Source organism: Dermacentor andersoni, chromosome 2 (genome assembly GCF_023375885.2).
Source record: "Dermacentor andersoni chromosome 2, qqDerAnde1_hic_scaffold, whole genome shotgun sequence".
Taxonomy (NCBI): domain Eukaryota; kingdom Metazoa; phylum Arthropoda; class Arachnida; order Ixodida; family Ixodidae; genus Dermacentor; species Dermacentor andersoni.
In genome coordinates, this window is record NC_092815.1 from 238,974,304 (window position 1) to 238,991,970 (window position 17,667).

Here is a 17,667-nt window from a genome sequence, read left to right on the forward strand (position 1 = left end):
GCTGCTAATTGCGCGGACTGCTTGGGAACAGTGCCTCTAACGCCGGCTAATTCTGCAAATATACACACTTTTGCTATTGTTGGCGCGGCTCAGTGGCCTGCCCGGCAGTTTAGGTTAATGCGTGCCTTTCCTCGCAAAAATTCAAGCCCTGATGGCTGACGCACTATTATTATGCCCTCTGTCACCCAACATCTCCATTTAGGCAGACCGGTTAGTGGTGGTCCCTTCTGCACCATCAATTGAGGGGCAAAACTGGCAGCGCAATAGCCGAGCGGAGACAAAGGCCACAAAACAAGCCCGCTCTGCGAGGAGGCAAGCGCCCCGGACATCCCACCGTCGCGTGCGCAGAAGGAGATGCTCCTCCCCGCAAGCCCACGGCGATGACAGGGAGGACAGCCCGGGTGGAAAGTCAGCCGGGGGAATGAAACCAGCCACCCCCACTAGGGTGTCGGAATCGTCTTTTTGTATTTTTTTTTAAACGGCCCGAAAAGCGCCGAAGGGACCGCAGAGTGACACGTTTGTAAATAATTGTACATAGTTGTTCGACGGCCTCAGGGAGGCGGAGCGCCGGAACGTGGCTGGTATTGCAACGGGCGCGTGGAGCCGGATACAGCGTGTGTCGCTGTTGCCCCGGGTGGGTTCGCTCTGCGGGGTCACAACGAGCTCGGCCGATGAAGATCGTGTGCCACCCGCTAAAACTGCAATGTGAAAGCTGTGTTCAAGGTGGTAACCCCCAGCGCCGGAGAAACGCGATTTAGCACCCCTCTGGCAAGTATCGCACGGTCATCAGAGCGCCAAGGTTTTCGTTAAAATCGATGCACGCTGTGACTTGGCCCGGCATGGAGCGACTTTTCGTCTATCACCGAACCTTCCACGTCTATTCATTACATAGACATCGCTAGTCGAAGTCAGTTTTGATTGGTGTCGCGGATGGACAGTGTGCGTCTGTGGAAGGAATTTCCGCTAGCGTCAAAGTCGTATGTCATCGCGCTAGTGAAGACCATGTTTACTGTGTCCGGCTGAACTCAGACGGAGTAACCATTTATACTGAGATGAGGCATGCCTATGCGGATCCACTACTTTGGATCAGCCACCCATTTCTCTTCAAAAAGCTCTCAGCTATCCACTTCGCTGCAATCAGGCAGGCTGCTATCCGTCTTTCTCTGTCCTTGTTTCCCTTTGTTCAGTGTTTCTTCGTTAGGCTACTTGTTTCTCTGTGTCTTACCTAGCCGTCTTCGTTTTGCATTTGTGTATGTGTTTCCTTAGGTATGGTTCGTGTGGCTTTTATGTTAGTAATTTATTTGTATCTATGTGTTTTGCGTTTCGAGAATGTTTCGCGTGCGTTTTCGCTGCCGTGTTGCGTCAACGGCCGATGTCGACCTGGATCGAAGCCTGGTGACGGCGGGGCTGTGGATCGGGCTGTGCGGTCACGACGATTGGCGCGGATCATGGCTGTACCATGGAGCGGACACCGCTAGAAGCGCCGGCACCAGAGGCCGCTGCCGGACGCTGTTAAAGTGGCTTGAAGTCGCACGTGAGGCATGTGGGCTTTGTTTGTGCCCGCCGGAGATATTTAGCATGGACATTCTTCGTACGCCTTCTGAACCGTTCGTTATTCTCTTTTGTTTTGATTGATGGTATAGGCCAACGTTTTGTTATTTTCCCTTGTCCACGTTTGTGTCCGAATGTCATTATGTTTCTAAGCGTTTGTCTTTTATTGTTACTCTTACATTTTCTTTAGTGGATGCTTTTATTGTCCATGTTCACGTTAAAGCGTGGGTTTGTCTGGACTTTTTTGTTTTGCTGTTATGTACCTCAGACCTCCCTATTTACTTTATTCTAATAGCTTGCTTTTCTGCCTTTGATGTCTTTTTTATTTATCTTTTGGGGGCTGGTGATTTTAGGTTCTAGCTGCCAATGGATAGCTCCGGTATTGCAATGTAATGACTATTTCTTTGTTCTTCGTTTTCTTTTCTTTTTGGCTGGCAGCGGAGCCACCAGCCTTGCATTGGCAGGGGCATTTAAGGAGGGAGGGATGTGGGGTTTGTGGCTCTCGTGGTGGTTGTGTGGGGGCCATCGCATTGTGTTGCCGGGGGCTCCGTGTCCCTCTCCTCCTTGCCTGGACGGGGTGGCAGCGGGTCATGAAACACTGTCGCTCTGCTGTCATCCCGCCCACGCGAAGGTCAACAGGCTTTCCCCCTTGGCTGACATTTTGGCGGGATTCGAGCCCTGCTTGCGTGCGCTCCGGGTAAGCGCGCGCAAGACGGGGGCCTGGGGAGACAACATCGGGGCGTCTGAAGGTGCGTACGTGTTCCTCTCTGCCGGCGGTGGCCCCCTTTGTCCGCCGCCGGCCGATGGTTACTTCGGTTCGGTGGGGTCCCGGCCTCGGCGGGCGCGCGCACTCTTCCGTCGTTTCGATGTCCTGAGGCAGCGTCTTCCGATCGTGCCCCTGTCTGTTCGTCTGTCGTTTCTTTCTATTTCCCTTTTCTCTGCTGTGGGGCGTGCGATGGCAGGCGCTGACCGAAGGATAAGCAGCCTCTTACTGCTGGGGTTCTTTGTTCTCTCTCTGTCGCGGTGCGCCCTTAGCGGCCACCGGCGACCATTTGGCCATCTTTTGTGTAATTAGCTTCAGATTCGGACGTGACGTTAAAACTGATGTTTGTATTGAGTCCCAGCTCAATAAATGTTCTTTGTTGGTTCTGGAGAGCTCTGCCTAGGGTCTCCCTTGCTGCGTGCGCGGTCTCGCCTTCCCCTAAGCTGGGGCCGGCGGGGCGCGTACGCGCACAGCTGTGCGTCGGCACACGGAGCGGGCGCAGACGCGGTGCCCTGCGCGCAGGGCGGCTCGAAGTGCTCGAACCCGCGGTGGTCGTTCGGCGCGCGCAATATCGGAGCGTGCGCGCCGTGAGCGTAGCGAGGAGACCACAAGTTGCAGATGCCAGATGAAACAGTACTGATTAGGCCTAATGGTCTAGGCAGCATTCATTGCAAATTTGCAGCTGGCCAATGTAGTAACGGGTTGCAAGCCATTGCGAAATGACTGCCCCCAGTATGTTTACAAGGCTGGCTCATTATGTGATCGGTCCCAAGATAATGCGTGTGGGCTACAGTGAAGGCTCATCGGATGCACATATCCAACACGACGTGCATGTCTATCTGCTGCTAGTTGCCCCTATTTTCGCATATTCTTTCACACATTGCGAAATATGCGGTGCTTTTGTTGATGTTTCCTCTGTCCGGGTTTCACGTTATCATTTTGATTGGCCCTGTCGACCCGGAGGAACCTTGTACTGACAGAATCGGCCCCGACCAACATGCTGCTGTTCTGAAAATTGCGGTGTTAGAGCACTGTGCGTGCGATCCTCGCATCAGGACAACATCGGGGTGTGCTTGCAGTAACAAAGTCTGCTACCAAATCAGCCGAGGTGGCAGGCCTGTCCGCGGCATCCTCAATGCTCCTTACGGCCCAACCACAGGCATGCATCAACACACTTCGGCACGTGCAAATGCGTCAAATGCGTCAAAGAGTAGGTGATGTGAGGGCATTGCAGGGAAGGGGAAAAGGAGCCATCAATGCTTTGTGCAGACGGTATGCTTAAGCTGCCTAAATTTCTTAAGCTTCCTCTGAAATGTTTCTCGCTTTGATAGTATGTACAGTAGCTAGGAAAAAGATTATCTCAAAACCAAGCTCCTAATGTATGTTTGCAGAACGTGTTTCATTAACAAGTTAACATTTTCACTGCAACATGATGCTCATACACAGCATATGCACTTGAAATAAATACATTCTGTAGAGGTGAATGACTGGGCCAGCAATAACAAACTTTGTAGTAGCACTGAAAAAAGTGCTGCCATGCGCATCAGCCACAACAAACCCCCCCCCCTCCCCGCCAACTGCCTGCCTGACCTACTTCCTGGAAGACGCCCCTATGAAGACTGATCGGGCTCTTCCCATTCTGGGTGTAACATTCAGCTCTTCTCTCGACTTTTCTGCACATGTCAACAGCACTGTATCTAAGGCTTGTTGCATTCTGGGGTTTGTGCCCTGTATCTCCTGTTCATGTGGACCTGAGGTTTTCACAGCTCTCTACACTTCTCTCATTCTGCCACGGCTTGAGTACTGCTCACCAGTATAGTCCCTGTACTAAACTCACCTCACTGACTAACTTGAGCTTGTTCAGTGCCGGGCAAACATGCACCCTGTACTCTCGTCTTCTTGGTTATCACAAGCTCATGCCAGTCTGCGCAGATCACCTCAAAGCCCTCATGTGACACACCCTGCAATACCAGCGCAGCATTGCACTAGTCTGTCAATTCTGCAGAGTGCTTGATGGCTCTCCAGACAGCACTCAGATATCTTCCTTTTTCAGTCCGTCTGAACAAGCCGTCAGGACTGCCCACAGAGGAAGAATATTAAGGAGTTGAAACTCCCGTCAGCATGGGCAACCAGATACCATCACAAAAAAAAAAAATCATGTGCCAATGGAGGCACATGCAGTGGCAGCGCATTGCAGCGCATCATGTAAACAAGAGCGAAAATTTTCAAAAATGCTGATGCCCGAGCAGGCAGCTTGGGTGCACCTTCTTCGGCGGCACCCGTGTCTTCCGCTCAAAGCAGACGACAAGCAGATGACACGGACGTTCGCTTCAGTGGGCATGCCGTAACGTTGTACTTGTGTGCCCTTAAGTCAAACAGCAACAGTTCTTGTTGGTGTCTGTTAGAAGGCTTTAATACTAACAGCGCTGCTATGTGCAAGTGCCCTTCTGCGAAATTCGCTAGCCTAAGATGGGACACAGGTGTTGTGTTGAAAACTGCAAAAGCAGGTACAAGTCTTGCAGGGAAAATGTGGGCAACATCTGTAAGCATGGACTGCCGTGATTCCTGGGGACGGCCGTCAGCTCACACTGAGAGAGTACGTCTGCGAGAAGCACTTCACGAGCAACATGATGAGACGGGATAACTACTATGGCGAGCTCAGAGGCCAGGTAATACCTGAAAGAAACCCGGACGGTGCCCAGACGCTGTTCCCTGTATCTTTCTTCCATCTCCAGAATCCCTGACATCCCCGAAAAAGAGGTGGACTCCCCACAAAGCGTCATCAAATATCGTCAAGCTACCGTTAAAAGATTAAGAATGAGTGTATATGACAAGCCAGGAACATCAATGGCAGTGAACGTCAGCGATGTTCACACAGAGTGTGAGGCCCATAAGCTTGAGGAAAATCAGCTTGGTCACATACTAGAAGAAACTGAAGGCCTGTTTGCCTTCGACAAACGACAGCAGCACTTCAAATCTTTGCCTGGATGTGAAACACTAGGGCCGCGTACAACCGAAAGCTACAGATCCTCTTATTATAGCGGTCATTGAAAGGAATGTGTTTCATTTTTGACTGTGCTCAAATGGTTGAAGCATAGCACCAATTGCTGTCCAGGCTACCAGCGATAAAGAAGCGCATGTGAGTGCCATCAGTAGAACTTGTGCCGGGCCAAACGTGAGCAACACGCGCGACCGGTTGCCTTGGCAATTGAAATGGCAGTAATTTCTTTCTTGGCTGCCTGCATAATAGTTGCTCTATGGGCTTCTGACCTTTTCTGGTCGCTGCAGAGAGTGGAATTGACCCTCCTAAAGGTTTCTTACTCCTTGGGACAGCCTGATCCCCAGCTCACCTGTACGGCCCGACACCACAACTCCATGCTTACATCTGGCATACAGAGCTTGCTCTCCACCCCTCCAGCCATTCGAACTCCCCTTCTTTGCGACCGGACTGTATCGGTGCTCCTGTGCATTGTGCACCTGTCGACTACCCGGTTTTTCCCTGTATGTATGTGTGTGACGTGCTCTGCGAGTGAGCAAGCATTCGTGCGTGAGCGTAAGTGTGTGTGTGTATGTGTGTGTGTGCGTGTGTGTCTTCTGCATCCTGAAAGTTCCTGGCCCAGATGGCTGGTTATCAGACATTCTAACATACGTGCCTCAGCCTTTTCTTTATTTAGCCTTGGGAGCTGTCTAAAGTGCCATATTACTGCTAAGATTATTATTATTATTATCATCATCATCATCATCATCATCATCATTATTATTATTATTATTATTATTATTATTGCTACGACTATTAGACTGAGCACTACCACCACTTTGAATGCGTTGAATCCAGCATGACATGTAATTCAAAATATTTCTGGAGCTTCGTGCGCTATCACTCTTCTAAAGAGAGTACCGAAGATGTGTGTCTTCTTGATGAAAATGGTGGAGAAAATGGAGAAAATTTACGTCCTGTATAGTATAGTGTAAAAGATGCTTCAAGTAACCCTACTTCTCAGTCTGGCACGGTGTGTACGCTATCAGTCAATGAAGACCTCATTAGTAGGTCCTTCTGATCCTTCTGAGTAGGTCCTTCTGATCATTAATTGACACACCTAAGTACTCAAGTAAAGCGTGTAATTTATTATAAGGTTTTTAAAATGTACATCGCTGCCGATCGCAGCACACTGCTCAGCGAAATTTTCAGCTGCCCCTACCCATATGACCTGTGGGGATGCGCGACTCTCGCGCGTCCCCTGATGTTTTTCCCGCATAGCGCGCCTCCTGTAGTGCGGCTTCGCCGCGTGGCCGGAGTGATGCCCGCGGCGGTCGATGTGGTTGGGGCGCAGTGCGAGAGATGGCGCGAGTGTTGCGCTGCTAACGCCGCCGACAGGCGAGGTTACTTGGGAGCCGAAAGGAAGGCGTTTGGTCTCTTTGGGTTCGGGAAGCGAGCGGGACGGACGTGCCGCCCGCGCGTGCGCCGACCATGCTTCTGCGAGACCGTCTCGCGTGGCCGCCTTGGACACCGTTCGCGTGACACTACGCGCGAGCGACCAGGCGTTGGGATCCAGCATGGGGCGAACATATTCGCTCGCAATGCGGTCGCGGTAAGTTGGACTTCTAGATTTGTCGCGCGCCCATCGGCATATTTTGGGGATAGCAACTCGGCTAGCAGGCATTGATCTATGAAAGGTGCAATAAATGCCCTTGTGACTGTTTGCACTACTGTGTTGTCGTTCCTTTGTCCCCAAGAGTACGGAGGAGAACCCCGTATCTCCCACAGACCTAAATCACCCAATTGATGTCAGTAGTGTGAGCTATTCGATTGGCTGCCCAGCGCGCGTCATCAACAATTTTGCCACCTTTATGGTGAACAAATGATGTTCGTAATAGATGGAATGTCAGTTAATTTGTTTCTATAAAAAGAAAGTAACAGAAAGAGAATACATAAGAACAATTTCTCACTACACTTTGTGGGGTTCTCACACCCATGCTCTTGGGACAAAGGGACGACAACACAGTAGTGCAAACAATCACAAGGGCATTTATTGCACCTTTCATAGATCAATGCCTGCCAGCCGAGTTGCTGTCCACCAAACATGCCGACGGGCGCGCAACAAATCTAGAAGTCCGACTCACCGCGACCGGATAACGAGCGAATATGTTCGCCCCATGCTGGATCCCCAACGCCTGGTCGTTCGCGCGTACGGTCACGCGAACGGTGGTGCGTTCGATGGATGCCACGCGAGACGGTCTCGCAGAAGCATGGATCGGTGCACGCGCGGGACATCCGCGTCATACCTCGACCCGCAGCCCAAGAGCCAGCGTATTCTACCTTGCGCCCAAGTAACCCCACCAAAGCGCAACACTCGCGCCATCTCTTGTACTACGCTTCAACTACTCCGACCGTCGCGGGCACCAGGCCACGCGGCGAAGCCGCACTGCAGGAGATGGAAGCTATGCAGGAAAACAAGATATCAGGGGACGCGCGAGAGTTGCGCATTCCCACAACTTAAGCACTTCCGGCACACAGCAAATGTCACCTGCTTGTACAATGCCTTGGCTTGGGTTACAATGTGCTCTGTCTTGATGAGAGCTCCACAGTCAGTGTCGGTCTGTCTTTTTGTGAACACCAAGAATCGCCTTTGTAGCATTGTGGGCTGCAAGCGTAGCGAGTGGCAATATGTCAAGCTGTGTTCCTCTGCAAGGCAGCAGACAAGCGGAGTGGCTGCAGCGCATCTGACTGTCGCTATCCGATCGGCACCAGAATTTGCATGTTTGCAGCCGTCCCTTTACACCGGAGCATTACTACCACAATAGCGTTTTGCGAGTATGGTATTCGGGTGAACGCAATTAAGGAGACAGAGCCTGGCCACTTGACCTTGCTGTTTCACAGGATGAGCAGAAGCGCAAATGTGAATGATCTGCATGGTGCAGCCACCTGGTGGCACAGAGCTCAACCAAATGCAGTAGCAGTAACAAAATGTATCCCGCCTTGCTGCTGGTGTAAATTTTTCGCAGGAGCGTAACCGTTAACATGCTGTTTTTGTAAATGTTTAAAATGTTTTACACTTGGTTAGAGAAATATTACCTCTTTGTTTGGCTGGTTAAGCTCTGCGCGAGGAGGTGGATGGACGGTGAAGACCGATTAGGCCGCTCATGTATGTTTTCGCTAAAGTTGCTTCATCAGCTTGAGTTTATGCCTCCACCCATCCATCAAAAGGCCCAACCCGCCTGTGGTTACTGGAATACCAGACACGTTCGGTGCTGCGTGGTAACTAGGTTAAGTGTGCATGAGGGGGCAGGGGCAGAATGGGGGGTAAGTTGGCGTGCGTCTCCGCCGTTGTTGAGCATGGCTGTAAGCACGGGTAAGCTCATATGCAGCCACGCACCCTGTTTCAGGGGCAATCTGCTGCGTGTGCAAAGAGTGGGCGTGCCGAGACGGCATGGCTCCATGTAAGCTGTCTTACCGCGGGTTTAGTATTGGAAGTTGCCTAATCTCGAGCTTCGGTGACCCATTAGAGCAAGAGGCAGCTGAAGCATTCCCTCCCCGTTGCTGGCACTTTTCCTGATAACGTCGTCCTAGTGTAGGTGACGATGTCAGCCATGGGGGTGGAGTACATGCGAAAGTGTGGCTGGCTTGGCTTAATTTGTGGTGTCAAGACGATATCGTCGACATACGTGGCATGAAACCGTATAATTCATCACTGACTCCCAAATTTATCAAAATGAATTGTTTTCTCATTCAAATTTGCTTTTTTTGATTGCCCAATAGTTAAGAAAATTCTGCAGTCCCTTTCCATGTAAGAAAAATCTATCGGCAACTATACTTATTTGTATAAAAGATTAAATTTGACTAGAACGAAATTTCAATATAACGAAGCAAATTGCCGATTTTCCTGACTTCGTTATATTGAGGTTTAACTGTTTTTCTAATAAAGATCTTTCAATTATACTTTGCACAACCAATTCTTGCATAGCTGGCTATGCAATGAGCTCATACGACAGTTTTTGATATGATATGGCATGGTCATGCAGATGTTAGCAAAGCGATCTTGAAGACAGACAACAGCATGGGCAGCAGGTGCAAGCACTGTTGTCGATATCTTCTGCCCTATTTTTATTTCAAAGATAAAAAGAAACTGTTGTGGCACTCATACATTCATTATTCAGATGTGTTTTTTATATCTAAAAGAGCATACAGATCACTAACTTATTGTTTTAAGCTAGCTGTTTTAGGCCAGACTTGGAGGGTTGAAGACAAAATGGTCAAGCAACAGTGCACCACAGCTGAGGAGCGAGCGTTGGTGCACGTCAGAGCTTGTGTCCAGTGGTAGCGTGCCCTTTTTCTCCAATCGATTCGAAGCGACGCATTCTCTTGTAGGCGCATGCCAAACCATGCTGCCGCATGCCAGTGGTTGGGCCTTTAGAGCCAAAAAATGAAGCGAAACGCTCACTTGGGCGACATCGATCACGAGGGGCTCTGCGGCACACGCGACATGTGGCAACTGTGCAGGTCTTTAGATTGAATATATGAAATATTCGAAAAATTAAATACGTATTCTATTTACTAATTGAATTACTAAAATGTTTGCTATTCGATTTGATTCGGTCATATTCCATTCGATTCGGTGATATTTGATATCCGCATAACCTTACTTTATACCCTTTCATATTAATCCCGATAGCTATGCAAGCTAGATCCACATTTCCTGAAATGCCTGTAAAGCCCCTCCTTCAAGGTGATGTCACACTGCTGCAAAGAACCCTGCTTTCCCCTCTTTCCTGTTCCTGCACAGGCGCTGCATGTCCCAGTCCTTCAAAGTCTAGGGAACCAGAGAGGAGTGCTCACCAAGGCAGTAGTCACTGGCCCGGTAAGCCCGGAAACCCCGCACAGAAAGGATGTCACTTGAGCGCTCGACACTTTCGCCGAGATGGGGCTCCATAACCCTCAGTTGGGGTCGACTGCCCTCCTGCATCATCCCAACCACCACAGAAATTAAACTGCAAAACAGTGCTAAATTGGGCCGTTTGGTGCAAGTTATGGGCAAGTACAGTAACGGCGCATAGGACATGACAAACAAGAGAACCATTTCCTTCCACCTGGCGCCTTCTGACTGGTTCTCCAAAACGATGGCGCCACATATTGCAGTTGCTACTTTTTTGCATAAGTGCCTCTAAAATAGTCAACAACAGTTGAACTGGTCCCCTTTTTCATCCCTCCCTCGCCTTGATGGATACGCTTCCAAGGGATCAAAACATTTTATTATTATTTTAATAAATGTTTCAACAACCTTCCATTTATCCTGTCCCATGCACTGTTACTGTATTTAGCCCCAGTAATTTAGTACATTGGATGGAAAAAAGTAATCATGCCCACCCAATAAGCCTAATAATTTTCAAAACTGGTTACTATGATTAGTGCCCCACTGATCTACAACCTTCTTCCCTTGATATGCACAATACATTACTCTCGCAGGCCACATGCCAGCCAATTTACATATCGCATGCCTTGCTTACATTCATGGCATAAAGGTTACAAGCAGGCGCGATGCCAAGGTCCACTCCCGGCCGTCGTGCACAAAACTGCACTTTCTGCGCAGCTGCCGGCTGTTAATTCTGTCATTCAGTCATGCTTGAATGACGTTGACACCCTGCAGATAAGAACTGTGACCTTTTAGGACACGCCGGATAAACTTATGATTAATGCGCGGCAGCGATCAAACAGTTTGAAAAGAAATCGAAAATCACCGGCAGGTGCCTGTACATCATTTGTACAAAGTCTGACAAATCGAAGTCATCTTCCTTGTCTGTGCTGCTACCATCATTCGGAAATTCAAGCCCAGATGCGACAGAATACGCCGAAATTTGACATTTCCATAGAGCAGCGGTGTGCAACGTTGACGCCATTTTCGTCACTACGGGCACTCATCACCCCGACTATGATGGTGCTTTAAATATCTCCGCAAAGTAGAAAAGAGAAGGACAAAAACAAAACCAATAAAATAGTTTCTCTTTAACCCATTAGACGTCACCAGCTGTCCAGAAGTGCTCGGAGAGCAGCAAAATTTGAATTTGTGACCATCGATAACATGCTATCAATGGGAATAGGCACAGTCACAAGAGTGCTAACCTCTCCCTCTCCCAACAACCCGCTGTTCTGTGTCCTTCTCTTTTTTTTTTTTCATCCTTTTTTTTTTCTACCACCTTCCCACTCTCCCGCTCTTGTCTCCTTGTCGTAGAAACCACATCTAGAGACGTCAAACGACAGCACTCATTTTCATCTCAGTCTCTCTATTTACAGCCAGCCGCCATTGACAACTGCACATGACATCACTCTACTAAATCGTTAAAACTAACCTGCCAAGGATGATGAGGCCGCCTTTGACGAAGATAAGTCCTCCTATTGAAACGTTGGCCAGCCTTTCCGAGGCACCGTATCCCTGTTTATAACATTTATGCCATGCATGCTACTCCATCTGACACCCCCTTTTTGTTTTTGATCACATTCAGTAACTTCAGTTGAGGCATCATTTCAGCATAGGTTGGCAACACTGTAGCCCTTGTGCAGGCAGAGGTGCAGATCACTAACTCAAGCACATGAGCTCTGGCTATTAGGATAAAATTGGCAACAACCCACAAAAGTAGTGGTTTAGAAGTACTGAATGTTGGGTGTGTTGGTACGCCACCCTTGAGAAAATTACAGTAGAACCTCATTTATATGTTTTCGAAAAAAACCATGAGAAAAAGCGTACTAACAGGAAAATGTACAATCCAAAGTACCTAAAAAAAATTTGACAGACTCGACTATTGTTTATATCTAAGTAATTCGAAGCATTGTGCAGATCGTGCTGGCACAAGACGCTGACATGCGTCAAGCTGGTGGTGCACTGGCAGCCCAAGACATGTTTGGTTATTTTCCTATTGCGTGGTGTTTTAAGAGGCCCACTGGAAACAGAAAAGAAATTGAGCTGGTAGGTGACGCCAGATGCCGCCAAAGCGAACCGTGATGCCCACATCGCGCCGCCTGCAGCAGGGAACAATAGCGCGTTTGGATTATCGCCTACTAAAAGCATGCAGTATAGTATATTAATGGTACTACACACCATGTGCTGTGAATCAGGTGAAGATGCTTATCGTAACAGGTTTAGTGGCGATAGCTGTGAATGTGGCGTGCGATGCCAGGGCGATTTCGTGGTACAGGAATAGGAAACTGTGCGCACTCTCGTTTTCATGAGAGATGGGCGGCTATACACTGCTCTTGATCGCACGCGCCTTGTGCCTTTTCTTATTCACATGGGATCTAGTGGTTGGAAAACATATACGATCGCAGTCTGCAGCAGGGAATGGCAGCACATCTTGGTTATCACCTATTAGAAGCGTGCATTATGCTTCTGAGGGCACTATGCACTGTGAAACAAATAAGCGAAGGTGCTTATCACAATAGGATTGGCGGTGATAGCTGTGAATGCCGAATGTGACGACCCCGCAGAAGATCTGCTGGTAGAAATGAGAAACAGAGTGCATGCTGGCATTTTCACTTGAGATGGGTGGGCAAGTATTGCGGTGATGCTGCCGTGGGGGGCAGCTATACACTATTCTCAATTGCGTGCGCCTCATGCATTTTATTGTTTACATGAGATCTAGCAGAAAACGTATCATGCGATCGCTGTTTGGCGACCTACTGAACGTTAGTGCCAAAAAATCTTGTTTTCTGGTAACGTATGAACCAGACAAAAATGTGCTTAACTCTATTGGGTCATTTATTTGTGTTCTCGATTGTGAACATTGGCGCCGGGAAAACATACGTAACATGAATGTATCAATGAGGTTCTACTGTAGTGGGTGGTTGGTATAATCAGCTGTCTCTACACTATCATTTGGTCTGTGCCACTTTGGTAAATTGAACCTCATGAATAACACTTGGGCAGTGGAATTAAAACGAACCTTTACCTCAGGTGCTCCTGCCTGCATACACATGAAGGTGAAGCGCTCAACATCTAATGAACCAATCTTGATAAAGTTTTTCACTTTTGAAAATAAAACTTATACAAGCCGCTGGACAGAGATCATTGATCCAGGCTAGCAATACTTTAGAAAAATTGTCATAAACTGAAAAATTCAAGGAAACTGAAGCCTCAAATTTACACGTTTACAATTTTGCAATTACGCATTATAAATGATATCAAAACTTTGCAAAATGCATCTTTAGAGTCATTTGAAGAGGACAAAATTTATACATTATAATACAGGGCTCTGAAATATACCCCTAACTTGCAAGTAGGACATTTGCAACACTCCTGTAAATAAGGTAATTGATCTTACACAAGATGTCAACAATTTCATCATATTTGCCCACTTTATATGATGACAAATACAGTTTATGGAATTGTGATGCTATCTATTACAAAAACTTACAGAATCGTAAATGTGCTTAAATTTTTAGGAAATTCAAAGATTTTTTACAATATTCGTAAAAATCTTTCATTCATAGGTTCAGTGGTTGTCTATTTAAACCTTTTCTGCATTTCACACATATCTGTAAAGGGAAATTGCAGTTGGCCTCAACCGAACACTTCTTAATCACTGTTCATAGCAGGCACAATACACATGACACAGGAGTCACTGAAGAAATAGACATCAACATTCTTCACAATGCAACTTCTGAGAAAGAGGCGGTACATAATTGCTATTATAGTAGGTGTGTGTGAATACCAAACAGTACATCTCATATTGAATATCGAATTGAATCAAGAAAAAAGAAAAGTCGAATATCATATCGTTTATCAGAACATCTTTCACAAAATTCAATGCTAATTTTTCGGCAAAAAGATACGGTGCTGCCCATGCTCGGGTGTCCCCTAGCATTGCATAGCAAGAATGCTGCAAGTTATCAGTAACATAGTTACACAGAAATCAAGTTATACAGCATGGTCTACTCTTACTAAAGGGAACAGTGAATCAAGATGCCAGCACTGATTAAAGCTCAGTTCTAGTATATGAAGGTCTGGAAAATGCTACAAAGAAAGCTAAAAAAGAAGAAAAACAATGTGTGAATGCGAACAGTGTCGAACCGCCGTTCCATGTGTCGCAAAGATAGGGGCCATGAGCAACTTCATTGCCATCCCGTGCACTTGTCAGCTTTCTTAGTGTCATGCGACTGCTGCACATAGATCTGCATCGATTGGGTACCAAATCAAAACTTTAGTTGACAACGCCTGATGCAGAAGTGCCAATTAGGCCTAATGGTCAAAAAAGTGTGGCCATAATGAAAATATGCCACCGGCCGATTGAAGGTAAGCTGCAAGCCGTCGCGGAATGCTTGCTGCTAGTATGTTTATAAGGGTGGCTCATCATGTGATCCATTTTGAGGTCATGCCTGAGGGTTAGATTGACAGCTGTTGAGGTGGCATGAAGTTTGTCGCCACATATGACGATCTGCGTGCCTATCAGCAGCTAATCCGCCTGATCTTCGCACTTTACGAAACATGCTCTGCTTTTGTTGTCGTTTCCTCTTCCCTTGTCACGTTATCATTTTGATTGGTCCTGTCGAACTGGACGAACCTTGTACCGACAGAGCAGCCCCAGCCGACGCGGTTCCATTCTGTGAATTGTGGCGTTTAGGTGCTGTATGTGCGATCCCCGGCATCAGGCTGACGCCGGGGAGCGCCCACAGTGACAAAGTTCTCTACTGCATCAGCCGCGGTGCCCTCGGCACTCCTTTAGCAGTGAAAAACGAAATGAAACGCTAGTTTGGGCGGCATCGAGCATGAGGGACTCAGCGGTGCACGTGACATGTGGTACTGTGCTAGTCTTTACATCGAATATATTGAATATTCGAAAAATGAGATAGATTTTCAATTCACAAATCGAATTATTCGAATGTTCACTATTTAATATGATTTGGTGATATGCGATAGTCGCACTCCCCTAGTTATTTATAAACTGAATGTGGACTACGGCTAGAAGTACTTTCTTGTTGGCAAGTGATGAATTCCTCACTTTCTCTTTCTAACAGACAAGTATGCAGACAAGTTCTGTAGGCACATAACTTGTTTGTATACACCTATCGGAGAAAGGGAGAAGGTAGTGACATGAAGAACAGCCACTTAGACATTTGGCTCAGTGAAAAGAAGTAACTTGTCACCAGGAAGGACTGCTGAGCTCAAAAGCTGTATATAGCTGGATTTGTGGAATTTGCTTACTCTTGAACCTCTTATTGGCTTTCTTTTTTTTCGCCCGATGAAAAACAATCGCCTTGCACTTGGAAGTACTTGTATGTAAGGTTAGAATGAAAATTTCCCACCATTTGATATCTCCACGGTGGCTAAGCGGCTATGGAGTTGCACTGCTAAGCTGTTTCGCAAGATGAAATCCTGGCCGCCGCGGCCACATTTCGATAGGTGCGAAATGCAAGAACGCTTGTGCGCCAAACATTTGGTGCCCATTACAGAACTGCAGGTGGTCAAAATTAATCCGGAGTCCCCCGCTATGGCGTGCCTCATAATTAGATTGTGGTTCTGGCATGTAAAACATTAAAATTTAATACAGTAACACCTCGTTAACTCAAAGTAGTAAAAGCCAGAAAAAATTTTGAGAAAAGTGGAGTTTTAAGATAAGCAAAGTTCCAGAAATTGCAGTGACAAGTCTAGATTTTCTAAAAAATTCACCACTACTGAACAGCTTTTCAACAAGAGTTTCTGAACTGGCTGGCTATTCGTAAAGGTTTCAAAGAAAAAATAAAAACATACCATAGATATCAACCAGCTCTGTATTTTGGCACTGCCATTCTATTCAGTGCATAAAAACTGTGTAAGACTGTTCTGCTTTGCAGTAGCCCTTGCACCTAGAAAGGCGTCCTTGAGCTGCTTCACACATCGCAAGAGCCGATCACTCCCACCGCTGCACTCAACTGTATTTCGCAGCAAGCGAAGCATGTTTCTTGCTTTGGCTGATGTTGTCACCTCTTGAGGTGTTTCGTCGTTGCCACCCTCACCGTCCCCTCCGTTTGCAGCCATGCCAGCAATTTTGGCAACAGTCAATTCACACGGTATGTCCTGCTCGCAAAGAGTGTACTAGTGAGCGCTTACGTCGCTTTCTGTGGCACCATTCACGGTAAGTCAGTCCCACGTGCGTTGTGTATGCAAGCAACGTGAGCAATCACAAGTACTGGCTACGTGGGCAGGATGTATCAGAACATATGTGGCACGAGAGTTTTTATTCTACGTTGCGTAGAATAAAATTAACATGGAAATCACACCTCTGATGGTAACTTTCATGCGTTGCATTAAGCGAACAAAACGAACTGCATCAAGCATGCTATTTTGCAGGGCCTGCCTCTGCGCACCTCTCTCCCATCACATGATTTGCCACATGGTTGCTTGGCAAAGTTGTTATGCCGCTAAATTCCAACTTGACATTTGGGGAAAATGTCCACTTCGTGGTAGGCATGGCAGCCTCGCGCGAAGCATAAACTCCAGCAGAGGAGTTCTTGTTCCGCTCTCAGACAAGATTTCAAGGTAACCGCAATTTGGCCCAAAAATACTTAGGGATGAAGGGCAATAAATACATGGCACGTATGAAAAATGGTTTGGGAACCACGGAAAACTTTGAATTAGCCAATTTTTTTAGATATGCAAGTTAAAGTTAATGAGGTATTACTGTATTTATATGGGCTTACTCATGCCTACAAATGCGCTGCCTGTGGGATTTGCCCTCTCATTCCTCTCAAAGTTGCTCACAGAGAGCTAAACAGAAGCATGCAAAGTTAGCAAGGGTGGATATTCTCAGGCAGTCACTTTTTGGGGGATTCGACCCCTTTTGTGAGATTTCACATGACTCAGCATCGGACGTGCCAAGGTCCAGCATGAGCACTTCACAGGAGAGATGATAGAGCAATGCATACCAGCCTGATACCAGAATGCAGCTGTAAATACAATCAAACAGGAGAAGAAAAGCCTGAATCAATGAGTGCAATGAGCAGAAAACCATCAGACGGATCCAGGAAGACCCCAAGTTACGACAAGAGATGGGGGTGAGAAGGTACGAGTGCAGTGACATGTGTTATCAAGGACAGAAAGGTAAGGCACGCAATGTGACACATAAATTGATGCACACAAGAGCTTTGCACCTTCTATGAAATACAGTGGAATCTCGTTGATACGATTCTCACGGGCACTGAAAATAAAAACGTATTATCCAAAAATCGTATTATCCAAAACGGACTCCAAAAGATCGCGAATAATACATACTTGGCACAGAACTTGCTTTTATTAAAGCACTTTAAAATAATCCGTCACTTTGCGCTGCACTTTTTGCTTTTCGAGGTCCTGCAGCAAGCTTTTCTGGGACTCGTAAAAACGAGTAGCAGT

At 47.2% G+C, this 17,667-nt stretch overlaps 1 protein-coding gene across 2 annotated transcripts in view; it reads right to left on the reverse strand.

The window, feature by feature from the left end:
• Window positions 1-17,667, reverse strand: part of lt (vacuolar protein sorting-associated protein light) — a 184,138-nt gene that overhangs the window by 90,763 nt on the left and 75,708 nt on the right. For both annotated transcript variants that reach the window (XM_055075699.2, XM_072286637.1), the window contains exon 11: window positions 10,149-10,269. In XM_055075699.2, coding sequence (XP_054931674.1) covers window positions 10,149-10,269 — 121 coding nt within the window. The remainder of the gene's footprint in view (window positions 1-10,148; window positions 10,270-17,667) is intronic.